This window comes from Gavialis gangeticus, unplaced genomic scaffold (assembly GCF_001723915.1).
Source record: "Gavialis gangeticus isolate Ggan-Ray unplaced genomic scaffold, GavGan_comp1, whole genome shotgun sequence".
Lineage (NCBI taxonomy): Eukaryota > Metazoa > Chordata > Crocodylia > Gavialidae > Gavialis > Gavialis gangeticus.
Window position 1 is genome coordinate 29039991 of NW_017729026.1, and position 15089 is coordinate 29055079.

A 15089-nucleotide genomic window follows, 5' to 3' on the forward strand; every position below is an offset into this window, starting at 1 on the left:
ATGCAGACACACACACAGAACCCCACAAACCCCTTACCCCCACCCCTCCACACCCCTGCAATACACAAGAGTAAGACTTTATTTTGAGCTAATAAGGAATCACCTTTATATACACAGCACAAACACAGGAGAAAAATATTTTTAAAAAATAAAATTAAAACATTATTATGGATGTTTGATTTTTAGTATATAATTTGGGGGGTTTTTTGGTTCCAAGACAGCAAACCCCCTTCCCAAAAGGAGTACTTCCAGGGAAAGGGGAGGGACACCTGGTGGCAAAGGTCAGGGGTTAGGGGTCAGGACTTCTGGTGCCAAGATGGCAACCAGGACAGGGCCTTCCAAACAAAATAATTTTCTGCCCCTACTCTATGTCAAGCACCTCTCTAGGTACATATGATTTGTACCAAGGTGGGGAAAAGAGAGTGCAGGGAGCAGACATTTATCTCTATCAGCAATTCTCATCCTTTTTAGACTCAAGGCACCCCTCAGATTTCACCCATGTTTTGGCTACAGAAAAATAATTCTTCTGTGGCAAAAAAAATTCAGAAAGCCCATGGCAGGTCAGAATGTTTTTGATGCTATGGATTCCTATTTGAAATCTCTGGGTTTATCTTGTGAATCATGCCTGCACACCTAACAGTGCTAACATTGTGTTGCACCCTTGAAAGGAGCTCAAGGCACTGCAGGTTGCTGCTGTACCCCGGTTGAGAATTACTGATCTACATTTATTAAATACCTTGTAGCTATAATTCCCCCTCTCTTCCCCATTCACCAAGAGGTTCTCTTTACCTGTATGCCCTATTTGGTGTCCCTTGCAGAACTCCATTATCTTTTATTTCTCTCTTCAACTCTGCCAACTGGACTGCCAATTCTTTTTCCAGTTGCTGGACTCTCTCAGTGGAAGAGCTCTTGTAAATATCATCACTGTTGTACATTTTGACACCAAGTCTGTAAGCAAAATAAAGTGAAATAGAAGCCTTGAGACAGATTTCCTCTCTCAAGTACACAGAGGGGGCACCATTCCACCCTGAATCTTCAGCGCAGCAGGAATAGCTCCACACTGACCAGTTGCAGGAGCCAGGCAGAAGCAGCCCTCACCAACATTGTATTTGTGGGGCACAGGGGAGAACAGAATAGTGTCCCCCATTCCATTCAGAGAGTCCTTGTGCCCAGCAGCTTGTCTGGGCAGGGAGAGGGAGTGAATAGGGCACAAGGGGCAACCCCCAGGAAGGCTGCACCACCAAGCTGCTGCAGCTGGTGTGTAGCAAGTCTGTTCCCCAGAGGCAGCAGCAAAAGGCCATGCTGCTACAGCAGCAGCCATAGCCGTAGCAGCTGCTGCATGAGTGCAGAGAGCCAGGGCAGGTAAAACTCTGTCCCCACCCTGGTGCACATAATCCCTTCTTCCCCCAGCCCCAGGCATTGAAGGAGCTCTCTATGCCTCTGGCCTCACCTGCCAATACATATGCACACAAAGATATGGTGTGATATGTGTTGTATAAATGAGATAATTATAAGTAATAGTGAATCATCAACACTGGGAATTTTCTGTTGGGTAGGGAAAGCAGAGCTGGCTAAATAATGGATCATTTTGTTTCAATTACCAAATTGAGGAACTGAAAAGGAAAAATATAGAACTTCTTCAGGTCAAACCAAATTGAAGCTTCCATTCCCCCCTCAGCAAAACAACATGCACCAAAAATATCCTTTGCTGTCAACCCAGGATGTTTTGACCCCCACTCTTTTTAATTTAGCTACATTTCAAAAACAAAAACATAAAGCCCCACCATATTGAAATGGAAAACGTGTTTTGGTTCAGCATTTCCAGAACAAAATATTTGGCATGTCCAAAAAGTTTTCCCCCCTTTTTCCCCAGAAGAAACTAGTCCAGAAACAAATAGGGATTTGCAAATAGTATACGTCCCCTGGAAACTGTATTTTTGGACAAATTTACTAGTCTCCAAAACCTTTTACTAAGTTTTAGGGGGAAACTAGGTCCACTAGATTTGGTAAAGTAGTTCTAGATCCTAATTTCCAGTTCTAAAATCTGGAACCATGCTCTGTTGTATCCTTACATTTGGATCCTTATTCAATTTGGCATATACAAACATTATTGTCATCTTCACAGGTTGATGGGAGGTTTGTTTTTTTGTGAATTACCAAGTAACTGTCTAATAAAGGTACATGCTGGGATTTCCCTTCCTTTCCCTTCAAGATTCACTCAGCCCTCTAGCAGTTTTGTAAGTCTTTAAGTGAAAATTACCACTTTGTGTATAATTGTTATCAGCAACAATGTTGGTATTTTATCCTCAGTAGACAAGGTTGTTATGGAGTACAGCTATGCCAATAATTTATTTTGTTTTTTGTCTTACTGCCTGTAGCAAAAAAATATTTGGATTGAACAAGAATATTTTGGTTGGACATGAAATTAAATCTCCTTTTCTTTTATTTTTTTAAACTCAATTTAGCAATTTTTGGTCTCAAAACTTCATTCCAAAATGAAAAATGCAAATATTTTATTTTTAAAAATGCCAAAACAAATTGTTTTGACTATTAAAAAACTTTTTCTCTCCACTTTTTCAACCAAAACTATTTGGAAAAAATTCAGTTATACAAACTGTTTTTTTACAGAGAATTGAGTATTAAAAAAAATTCCCTAGCTTAACACGAGTATAGCGTAACTACAATAAATAATAATTAGTAATTCTACCTATTGTGATTGTACCTCAACCCCCCATTATGCTAGACTCCCTACAAATATAAAGCAAACAGAGCTAAAAACAGGGAAGTCTGTGTGAGACTCGTCCTTGGTGACGGAGGAACGAGTCATTGGAAAGAATGATATGTGTGTTTGCTGCTCGGTGGTTTTTTTACAGTTTGTAGGTGTGGGTCCAAAAAACTTGCAAGGCTGCTGGCCCAGATAAAATATTCCAAGAATCTGTTACCAAGTTCAGAACCACAATGAAAAGATGGCTTTGGAAATTCATGTGTAAAAGAAAGTCACAGACTTCCCAAAACCTGAAGAAAAGGTAACACCATTGTTATCCTGAAACCCATTAAAACACCAGAGGATCCAAAGAGCTATTGACTGATTTCACCACTATGCATTACATACAAACTCATGGAGCACATAATCCTGAATAGAATAGAGAGCATCATTGATTTCCAGCTCCCAAAAGAACAAGCTGGCTTTTGGAAAAGAGCAGTGTACTACTGACCAAGTTAGATTACTTACATCTGACATAGAATATGGATTTGAAATGAGGCAGAAAACGGTGTGGCCTTACAGCCACCTATTGATACTGTATATGGCATTTTTACATGTGCTCCAGGATGAGGCTCTGGGCACTTTAATTAGCGAGCCGTGCTAATTAAAAGCACCCATGCGTCACATATCAGCATCCCCGCACTGAAAAAATGGTGGTGGGGCACTTTGAACAAAAGCTCATAAAACATATTTTATTTCAAAACATCCCACTGCCATTTTTTCAGTGTGGAAATGCACAGGGACACTGATAAACATGATGCAGAAGGCTACCAGAGCACATCAATTTCTGTGCTCCAGCAGACTTGATTGAGTCTGCTCTGACATGAAGGATTTCTAGCATGTTGAAGCAGGCTCTGCACATGTCTATAGGAGCCCTATGGCACCAAAGCCTCAAATATAAACTGCACTCTGTGATACCTGACTGCAAACTATGCGTTTTCATCATGAACATAATCTCCAACAGATCATTCCACACTACTAGCCAAGGAGAAAAAAACAGAGTATAAACTCTGAAGAACTGAATCTCCCAGGGCACTTTTATATGTGCTCTGGGTGGCTGGGGGGCAGTACTTTAATTAGAGTGGCTCCAAAAGCCACTCTAAAGACCTGCTGCATTTCATGTATTGGTATCTCTGCTGCCAATTTTAAGTGTGGGGACACTGATACATGAGACACAGGAGGCTGCTAGAACGCAGTTATTGCTGCAATTAATTGAGTCTGCTCTGAGACACTGGAATTCCAGCACACTGGATCAGCCTCCATGCTCATGTATAGGTGTCCCCAAGGGTCAGTGCTTGCACCAGTATTTTTCTGTGTATACCTCAGACTTCCCACATAAAACATCTAAGCGATACATTTATGCTGCTAACGTTGCCATGGCAGCCCAAAGAACTGATATGACAGAACTGGAAAAAATGCTGAGTCGTGATATGGAACTCATCACTGACTAGCTCCACAAGTGGCACTTAAAGTTGATCATCAATAAATCAGTATCATCACCCCTCTACCAGGACAATTGTTGAGCCAAGATCATGCTGAATATCAGAGTAGGCAACTACATTCTTCTCCAAGAGCATACCCCAACCCACCTAAGAGTAACATAAGACCAGGGGTTGGCAAAATATGGCCTATGGGCTGGATCCGTCCCACACAGGGACTTTGTCTGGCCTGTGGCGGGTCTCTTGGTTCCACCTGGCTCAGGCACCATCCCGCCATATGTCCTGCTGCCCCCTGGGCAGCTCCACAGCCCAGGCAGCAGCATCTCCTTCTGGCTGCAGCCACTCCGGTCCCAGCCCTCTGGTACTGGCAGGGATCTATGCGCAGCCCTGACCCACCCCGCACCTGCTACAGACTTGCCTGCTCACACTGAACAGCTGCAGCAAAAGCAGCACTGGCAGGGAAGAAGTGTGCTTGGTGCAGGGGAAAAGCAGCTTCTCCCCCCATTGCTGCCCAGCGCTCCCTGCAGCAGCCACAGAGTCCATGCTGGGCTGCCCTATAGCTCGTCTGTGCTGCCTCCACTGCCCCACTGGGCACCCCATACCCTATGCCCACCCACCCACATCCACACATACCCCCACATTCTCCTCTGCACCCCACATACACCCACACCCCACATACACCCCCTGCCACAAACCCCATGCCCCCCATACTACCCCACACCTCTGCAATATACAAAGTAAAACTTCATTTTGAGCTATTATGCAATCACCTCTATATACACGACGCAAACACACACAAATCAGGGCAAAAATATCTTTTAAAAATAAAATTAAAATGTTATTGTGGATGTTTGATTTTTAGTATATAAATTTGTTGAGTTTTTTTTCTAGTTCCAAGATGGCAAACCCCCATCCCAAAAGGAGGCAAAAGTCAGAGGTTAGGGGGCAGGACTTCCAGGCCCAAGATGGCAACCAGGGGGCGGGGCACCTGTCAAGTGGCAGGGCTATCCTTGCAGCCATCAACAGCTCACCAAAACTCATTAAGCATCCCTCCAGCTGAAATAATTGCCCCATCTCTGCATTAGACCATTCCCTCACCTATAAATACCACGTTCAAAAGGCCAGCAGTAAGGTCTCTGCATGGGTAGCTGCCTTAAGATTTTTAACCAGCATGACATGGGATGCCAACTTCAAAGTGCTCAGAACCACTGCACTCACAATGGTATATGCTCTAGCAGAATATTGTACAGGCGATCCTTGCCATTCATAGGGGATACATCCTCGTATCCCCCACAAATGGCAAAATCCACAAATAAGGCACTGCATTCATGCACACTGGCGGCTGCAGGGCACAACTGCTCTGGCAACGGCGGGATCGTATTTAAGTGTATTTAAGAAGCGGGTTCAGCATTTGTGAATATTTGAAACCACGAATCCCGAGCCTGCAAATAGTGAGGGTTTCCTGTACTCATGCATAGTCTAGAAGTTCATAGATTTCATAGATATTAGGGCTCGAAGGGACCTCGGAAGATCATCGAGTCCAGCCCCCTAAGCTGTCTCAGTAAAAAGCTTGACAATGTACTTAGTGCACTGAGACTCATAACAGGCTGCACAACTGACACCCACACACAGATGTACTCCTTGTACTCTCAGGCATTGGACCAAGTGATATAAGAAGACAGACCCTAACATCATTACTGACAATAGAGGCAAGAGATGATGAAAAATCGCTGGCTCCATTAACTGTTAGCTGAAGACCCAATGAAATGGAAGCTTAAGAGGCTTAAAAGTCATAAACCATTTAATATACATGATGCCTACAAGCTCCTGGAAGAGATTGGGGATACCAAACCAAACCTACGGGCAGCAGCAGGGTGGGCCAACCACTGGGAAAGGTCAGATGTATTCCTACAGATTTTTATACCCACACCAAACAAGTCTCTTGTTGGGCACAACCTTGACGAAGTATGGGTCAAACTGAACAGACTAAGATCTCAATACAGATGCTTCAAAACAACACTTGGCAAGATGAATATCTTGGACAGCCCCCTGTACGAAAGCAGTGTCCAGCAAACAGCACAGTACTTAATCGAAGGCTACAATCTTTATAAACGGCCAGGTGGGGCAGATGGAATCCACACATTGAGCGATAATACCAGTGGCTCATAGGGCACCTATACATGAGCAGCAAGGCCACTCTGATGTGCTGTAATTGCTGTGTTCCAGCAAACTCCAACATCTTGTGTATCAGCATACCCCTGATGAAAAATGGTGGCAGGGAGCTTTAATTAAAGCTTGTATGATGAGCTTAAAAACAAACTTGTTCAGAAAGTCATAAACTTTTGTATGCTAAAGCCTACTTTGTCACGCCATCAAATGGGAAGATCGCTGCACCAATACCAGCACAATGCCATTGCTGAAGCAAACGTTACCAGCATTGAGCTGGTGATCCTTAGGCACCAACTTTGCTGGACCAGACATTATGTGCAGATGCCCAACTCTTAGCTCCCAAAACAAGTACTCTACTCCCATCTCAGTTAAGGCCTGAGATCTTGTAGCAACCAATGGAAGCACAACAAGGATACACTGAAGGTATGTCTCAAGCAAATGGATGCCAATATCAAAAGCTGGGAGGAGCTGGCTGCTAACCAACTCCAGTAATGCCAAAACCTCAAGCAAGCAACAGCCTGTTTCAAGGTAAAGCATCTTGCCCTTGAAGTGGAGAACTAAGTGTGGAGGAACAAAAAGGAGAGGAATCCCAGCCCACAGCCTACTCTCCCCTGCAGAGACCTGCAACTTCTGGAGACCGATCTGTGGCTCAAGGATTGGACTCAAGACCTGTCAATGAGCCATAGTAAAGGCAATCCTCAAATCGAAGGATTGTCACTGCTGCCAACATAGACTGTTATCTATGGAAGTTTATGCCTTTCTGAATGAGTTAGTCTCTAAGGTGCCACCCTGCCCTGCCTTCTGCCTGACTTCAGGCTAACATAGCTACCTCGGCCTGTTAGAATTATAAAACCTGCAGTTTTTTGCTGTTGTATTATTTTTACATACATACATTTCTTCAATAAGACAAGCCTTACCAAAGATTTTCTAGATTGATTTGATCTTAGAATGTCACTCAATAGCTGTGACATTAAGAGATAAATTTACCCAGTAGGCATGTCTACATATGCTCCTGCCTGCACAGTTGGTACTGCGCAGTCATTTAGTACTTGCTTTAACTAAAGCGCTTTAGCTAAAGAATGTACTTAATGACTGTGCAGTACCTGCCAGGACTGTGCAGTCCCGGCACAAGTCGTTTTCAACCCTACCGCACAGTAGCAAGGAGCTACTGCACGGCATACCAGCAGTGTCAGGGTTAGTGCCAGCTGACGTTACGTCACCATAGCGATAAGCTAAGTCACTGTAGCTTGCTGCTCTGGTGATGTAGCATCTCAAGTAGAGGAGCCCGGTGGAAATGAATTATCAACATTAAGCCGTTTGTTTCAATGCTCAGAGTGATAATGAACTGAGTTGTTTTGCATGATTATGTATGGAAATCAGTCATTAATGATGAAAGTTGTGATAATAGGTGCACTATGCCATAAACTGCAGTGATGTTATTTGGGTCTGGTTATATTTAAGCTAAAGGAAAATGTTGGCATAAGGACCAAAAAACCCCAAAACAGCCCATGAATGTAATTTACACTACAAATTACAAGGTTTCAAAACATCAGAAGAGTAAGAATCTGGTACAACCTTCTAACAGGAAACTGGGGGGAAGATCCTAACTAGGGTTAAAACAGAACTCAATACATTTTTGAGAGGGATTATATGACATGGTTGCCTGGGATAACAGGATATTGGAGTTTATGATCACAGAGGTTTCTTCTAAACCTATAGTCCCAGCTCAAAAAAGAGCTTAATCTAAGGCTGTGCTCCTATAAACTTTTAATCATCTGAAATGAAACTATTCATCTGAGAAACATTAAGCCTATACTTAAGTGTTTTCAAGAATGAGGCCCAAGTTTAAGGCAACAAAAAACACCATGATGTGACAAACACAGGGGAAGCATACAGGAATGAAAGAGATAGTTTGTTGCTTGTAGTGGATTAAGTGGGGGTCACAGCCCATCAGTTGCTAAAACTCTACTGGACACATAATTTGTATCATGGCTTAGGTTAGTTTTAAGGGGACTGGTCCAAAGCCCATTAAAGCCAGTGGAAAGATACCAGCTGACTTAGTGGCCTCTGGATCAGGCCCTACCAGAGTACAACATAGTTTTGCAGGCTTGCAGATTCCAAAGAAACAGGCAAACAGAGAAAAACAAAACTTTTCTTTAGAAATAAGAACATATGCTCCCTTATCCTTAGTTTCTTGTTTTTCTGCTGTAAAATTATCACAGGCCTGTGTGGCACTCTTATTCTGGGAAGCTAAAGTCTTTCAATAAATCTTTCAGTGCACACAAACATCTGTAACTAGTTATATTAGTCAGGATCCAAGTCCCAATGAGATCCTGCCCTAATATTTTTCTAAGCATGTTTTTGCCAATTCCTACTCCCAGAACACACAGGATTTATGAATATGTCTAAACCCTAGCTTTGCTTGGTAGAAAAACTGTAATGTATATGTTTTCAAACTCAGCTCCTTTTGTACTGGGGCAAAGTGTTTCCAACAGACTTAAGTAACAGATCATTAATGTTTAATTTGCACTAGCATGTTTTGGTAACAGCAGGAATGTGAACAGTTATTGGATAAAATTTGCTCTTTTATGTTTCTAATTATATTTTTTGGCTTGTAGCCTTTGTCCTATTTCCCTTATGTCTAACCACAAAATGGAATCCCAGATTAGAGCAGTAATCAGTCCTGTTGTCAGTGGTTAGCCTGTGTAAGGCAAATGGGTTTCATTATTTTTGTGCATGTGTCTTGTTGGCTGCCTATTCCAATGACATTCAAAATGCAAACACAAATAAAAAGTCAAGAGAGAGGTCAACTCTGACAGAAGTAGAAGAACCAAAACTATCACACACAAAAATAAGAAACTGTAAGATTCCAAACTAAGGACTCATTAAGCCTAACTTAATTGCTTTAGTTAAAAAAAAAACCCCAAACTGCTTGACAACTCCTCTACCCACTCAGAAAATTCAAGGTTGGGATTCTCAAAACACCTAGGGAGATGGGTTCTCAACTGCTGCTGAAATTTCAGTGCAAACTGAATGCCCAAATCTCACAGACCCTGGGTCTTAAAAACTAATCCAAAGTTACCTAGACTGCTGCAGATTTCAGAAGAACTATTTGTTCCAATAGGCATATATACATGTACAATGAGGCTGCTCCGACATGCAGTAATTACAGCAGACTCGATTAATTGAGTCCACTGGAGCATGGTAATTACCAGTCACATATATCAGCTCCAGTCACATGCATCAGTGTCCCTGCACTGAAAAATGGCGGCAGGGCACTTTAAGTAAAGTGCCTGCAGCATCACCTGTATTCAGCGTCCCACACTTCAAAATGCCACAGGACGAGCTTTAGTTAAAGGGCCCCTACTCCTATTTTGAAATGTGTGGACGCTGAATACATGACACAGAAGCTGCTGGAGCATGCTAATTAGCACGCTCCAGGGGATTAAATTAATTGCTAATTAGCACATGTTGGAGTAGAGGTCCATTAGGTGTTTAGGTGCCCCTCCCCACTCCCAGAGCACATCTATAAATGTCCCATTCAAGACCCTGGTTTCCTTTGAAGATGCCATATTAAGTGAATGGCCTCAAACTGTAAATCTGCTAATAAATGACCAGGTCTAAGGTAAAGTGGAGATACAATTCGAAAAACAAATTTTTATATATATATATATATATATATATATATATGCATTTATGCTACTTCAAAAAGCATTCTTGATTTCTATTTTTTTCCTAGCAGAAGCTGTAAGACCTATACTTAATTATCTGTGGAAGTCAAAGGCAATCTCAGATTTAATTGTTTTTTTCTTTTAACATGTGGTACAGTATATGTACATTCTGTTTCTCTAATGACAAACAACACACACATTGAAATGATTCAAACAGTTCCAGAAAACAAGCAGGAGTAAAATTTTAGGATTAAAAATTACGTTAACTTGTTAAAAGATGGAGTCCTAGTCTATAATGACTTAAAAACTGCTACGTGATCAACTCATACTTTTTCCTTATCTTATCAGGCCCCCTCATCTAGGAATGCTTTTTACATGAGATTTGGGGGGGAAAGAAAGAGTTGAAAGCAAGGTTGACAAACTATTTATATCTAGTTTCTTTCTTTTTCTCTCCCCGCCCTATGCAGATAGGCAAGCTGAGGCCAGCTTCATTTCAACTGACTGTTGGCCTGAGCACCAGTTTGGAAATGCATGTGAATATTTGACACAGCTCGCTCCAGCTCTGCCTACAGAAATGCTGTCCCCCTCCTTACAGCCTGTAAACAGAACATCACCAAAGCCCCCACAAAGAGTTTCTGAGCTATACGCTACCTGTCTAACTGGACCGAGATCAGCTCCAGTTAATGCACGGCACTTGCAGCAAGGGAAAATGTCACACTTCACTGCTGGAGGTTCGCACCAGTTTCCATAGTCAACTAAATCAAATCAACATAGGGAAGCAGCTGATGCATTGCTACTTCCTAGTGTGCGAACAGCCCTGGCTGTAACCATGGTGACCCCAGTACACTGAACATACTGAAGGGTGGAGTGCAATGGCCTTTGATTGGATCCAGCATAAGTGCTACACAGAACATCAACGCCGTCCCTCGCAACTAGGGCTGCCACTTTGCAACTATGCTCACCTTGGAAGCACCCCTCAGGGCAGAATCCTGTCCATCTCTACACCCAGGTTTCCCTGCTATAAAGATACTTACCTGCTTCCCCCACGTCTGGTGGAAGACTAAGCCATTTTTATCAATACTGCAATCACAAAATGTAGGTGTTCCTTCTGTGCAAAATAGTAATAGAAAAATTGTGCTTCTGCATCTCCAGCAATGCTGAAAGATAGCTTTCTTTTTGCAAAAGTCCTGTCTCTACTAAGAAATATAAAGCTCCTTTTAGAACACTCTCTTTGACAGAATTTGCTATTTCCAAATAAAAAAAGCTGGCTGCTCATGAATGCAAGGGGTACCCTGGAATAGGAACAGGCCCTGATTAGTTAACAAGTTTTTAAAAAATGCATCTACACTTGCATTTAAAGTTGCTGCAGTGAACGTATTTTAAACACACAACCCATTGTTCTAGTCCAGGCATGTGGAATGGGAGAGAAAGGTAAAAACTTGCAGACCTAAGGCCTGGCACAAACTGGAACGAACTGAACTAAAATAAGTTTTATTTAAACATTCTGGCTACCTACTCTGCTGGGAAAAGTATTTAATACATCTTCAAATTTGCAACAGCAAAAATCAGTCACCAACCATTGAAACAGTTTACTTTGTTTGCAAGACTCCTGCTTACACAGCATGTTAAATTTAAATATTACTACAGCGCAGCTTATACAGAAGGAATCACGTGCTGCATTCTTCTTCCTTCACAGGTGAAGAATGACTCATTCATTCAAAAGACCCTGAAGTGCTTTGTCAACTTGTCTGCCGCAACAATGCAGTGCTATCATCATCTAATTAAAGATTCACTTCTGTCAGCAACTACTGGAAAAAAGTCTTTGGAAGCAGAATTAGCTCTTCCCTTTGCAAGATCTTATGTGCAAAAACATTTGAAGGAACCACCCACATCTCTTCACAAAGATGAGCGGTACTGCCTCACTGAACTGACACAACAGATCACTACATTTTCCTTCTGGTAAATGCAAGCTCTCAGAAATACCTTTAACACAATTTGAAGTAACTCACTCTTAAATTAGTGGGACTAGCCCTCTTCATCTCCCTCCTCCCCCTCCACACACATTCTGGTTAGCACTGATGTGTATGGGTTGCAGGTTCAGTATAGAACTTAATTCCCAGGAAAACAAATGCTGGGCCCTCTCCCAATATATAGGCAGAGAAAGTTCTCCTTCAACCAGTTTCTGCTCCTTTCCTAGTATCAAGTAGAAGTTTCCAACACACGTGGCTTATGTGCACCTTTGTGATTTGGAAAGGCCATGAGAATGAAGTCCAAGTCCTTCCTTCTCCACCTAACTTCATAAATCTGACTGAAGGTTCTTAGGATTGTAGAGGCACCATTATTTGTGAAGGAGGAGACTGGTCCAGTACTAAGCCAGAAATTCACTTATACATGGTGACAAACAGCAAGTCTACTACATTTATGCAAAGAGTGAAAGCATAGCACACTAGTAACAAATGACAAACAGCTGTAAATTTGAAAACATCCCAGCTGTAGTAGACTGGGTGATTTGTTCTTAAATTGAGAGCTAAAAATGCAGTTCTAGGCCTAGTCTACACCAAGGGCTCCACACCTGCTTACATCATGATTTGGACAGGCTCAGTTGACAGAGTTGTAGATTAGCTACTAAGCTAGGTTTTAGGTATTTGTCCTTTCCAAATGTTTAGTCAAAAACTTTGAGAAGCCATATTAAAAAAGAGATAGTATATGAGTGACAGACGGTGCCAAAGTAGCATTAACTATAATTAAACAGAATTAAATGTATACATGTATCTTTATTTTCTTTGAAGAACCCATAGCATATTTTAAAGGTGGTGATAGGACATATAAAACAAAATAAAAAAATACCTTCAAAAAACACAGAAGAAATCTCTCAGCTTTTACCCCACTTTCACAACTATTTTCCACATCATTTAATGAATAAATATACATATATCACAAGAGACAAACGATTATAGTAATTTGTTTGACTTGGTTGTAAAGGTCTGAATCTTCAAAACTTTACAAAAGGAACTCTTCTATTGATTTTAATTGGAGTTTTGGCCCTTTAAGACTAGGGAAGCAGGATTAATACAGTATGTCCTTCTGCACTGAGTCATGAGTTTTGGCTCCACTTTGGACTCTCCTTCCTCTTCAAAACAAATAATATCAGTTTGAGGAAAGAGAATAAAATACTGTACGCTATAAACATTATACGCAACATGAGAAGTTTTGAGTTTTATTTTGACAAGTTAAAAAAGCAAACAAAAATAATGAAAAGAAACATACAAAAGCCATTAGTAGATACATCATGAAACAAACAATTAAAAATGGCTTTATTTAAAATATCTGCATAGCTACAGGGTGGTTGGTTTGTTCAATCTAAAGCTCTTAATTTACAGAACTGAAATTGACTATTGACTATTACATTAACATATACTTTAGACATTGCACAACACATTTTATAGATTTGCCATGAACATTGAATTAATTCTAGTATTTGTTAAATCTAAAGCCTATGAACTTTCATACAATTTTTGAAGATGCCAGCTAAAGGCACTGCCACAAACTATTGTTCCCACATAATATCATCTTTCTTGAGTGTAGACTGAAGTTTCTGCATATTTTTCAACAGCTGAAGACAGCGTTTGCTTTTTTGTCCTGGACAAGATATAGAACCATTTTCCTTTGGAGTAACTGGAATCTCTTTTATTCCTTCCATATCATCAGATTTGAGTTTGACATAAGCTGCCTCTCTCTTCAATTTCTGAGCCTTTTCTCTTAATTTCTGAACCTAAAGGGAAAGATTGTGTGTGAGGTTTTATGTTCACAAGACATTAGACATATTTTCAAACACCAAATAACATTAAAGGTTACCCTATGAAAAGATATACTAGATTTATTTCTCTAGGAACAGCAAGCATTAGAAATATACTTTTGAAATGTAAAGTTAGGTTTCTTGCTGCAATATTTAAGATGTAAATGTTTGCATGAGAGAAGAACTCTGTCTCATCCAACAGCCTAGCCCTGACAGCCTCTTCTGCTTTAGATTCTGTTGTTTATCACACATTTATACCTTCTTTCTAGATAGTTTGGAATACATTCCAAACTACATTTAGCTATTGTTTCTAGATTTTAGCCATAAAGCCTCAGCATTTCTCTTGGCTCATTATAAGAACAACTATCAAAAGGTTGATATTGCTATAAAATGTTTGACATTCAGAAGTGACTGGCATGTATCTTGATTTGTGCATATACCATGAAATCTTCATGAAAGGTCACTCCAGCAGACAAAGTTAAGGTGATATCAGAGACAGGGAGAATACAGGTTGCATTTTTAAAGTGGTCAACATGCAGATTCAGATATTAAATCCTTTAGTAAGGATAAAGTATTCTGCCATGCATCCTAGTGAACATCACTGCTTACGAAATAGAAGTACAGCTTACTGTTTGAATTATGACAAGTTCATATGTGACCCTACATACATTGGCATCAAAGAGGGACAAGGAAGGAAAAAGTTGGAAAAATACAGCTTTTCTTGGTTCTTTTCATATTAATGAGAGGGGGAGAGGCGTGGGACCCTATCATTTTGCACACTGTAAACATAAGAATATTTTAGATGTTGTAAATCAGGGGTGGACAAAATGGTGGATCTGGCCAGCATCTGGACTCCATTTCCCAGCAGCCCCTGCCTGCATCACTGTAGCCAGTTTCCACGGAGACCCTTGCAGCAGCAGGGCCATGACAAAGGGACCAGGGTTTCAATGGAGACCAGCCCCAGCAGCACTGGCAAGGCACACAGCTGGGCGGGGAGTTGCTCTAATGTGTGAGCAGCAATTTCAATTCTGCCCCAGCTCTGGACCATGTTGTCCCTGCATCAAGGTCCCAGCCCCAGACCAGCTCCCCACCCAGCCCATTTCAAAGGGGAAATGTTAGCTTATTTGGGAATTAGAACCAGCATTTTCAAATATGTGTGCCTAAAACATGTACAATGTACACGTGTGTGTGTGTGTGTGTGTGTGTGTGTGTGTGTGTGTGTGTGTGTGTGTGTGTGTGTGTGTGTGTGT

General features: G+C 41.3%; 2 protein-coding genes across 8 annotated transcripts in view; both read right to left on the reverse strand.

Moving 5' to 3' along the window:
• LOC109299620 (transmembrane protein FLJ37396) overlaps nucleotides 1-11212 on the reverse strand; it is a 218140-nt gene extending 206928 nt beyond the window's left edge. For 2 of the 4 annotated variants that reach the window (XM_019520115.1, XM_019520113.1), the window contains exons 1-2: nucleotides 10695-11186; nucleotides 790-948 (exon numbers count right to left, since the gene is read on the reverse strand). In XM_019520115.1, coding sequence (XP_019375660.1) covers nucleotides 790-935 — 146 coding nt within the window. In that variant the 5' untranslated portion in view covers nucleotides 936-948; nucleotides 10695-11186. Of the gene's footprint in view, nucleotides 1-789; nucleotides 949-10694 lie in introns of all 4 variants that reach the window. The other 2 variants (XM_019520116.1, XM_019520117.1) reach the window with 2 other exon arrangements.
• A 1585-nt stretch (nucleotides 11213-12797) lies between these two features.
• The window catches only part of CEP57L1 (centrosomal protein 57 like 1), a 35047-nt gene continuing 32755 nt past the window's right edge, over nucleotides 12798-15089 (reverse strand). For all 4 annotated transcript variants that reach the window (XM_019520121.1, XM_019520118.1, XM_019520120.1 and 1 more), the window contains one exon: nucleotides 12798-13815. In XM_019520121.1, the coding sequence (XP_019375666.1) occupies nucleotides 13591-13815 (225 nt within the window). In that variant the 3' untranslated portion in view covers nucleotides 12798-13590. The remainder of the gene's footprint in view (nucleotides 13816-15089) is intronic.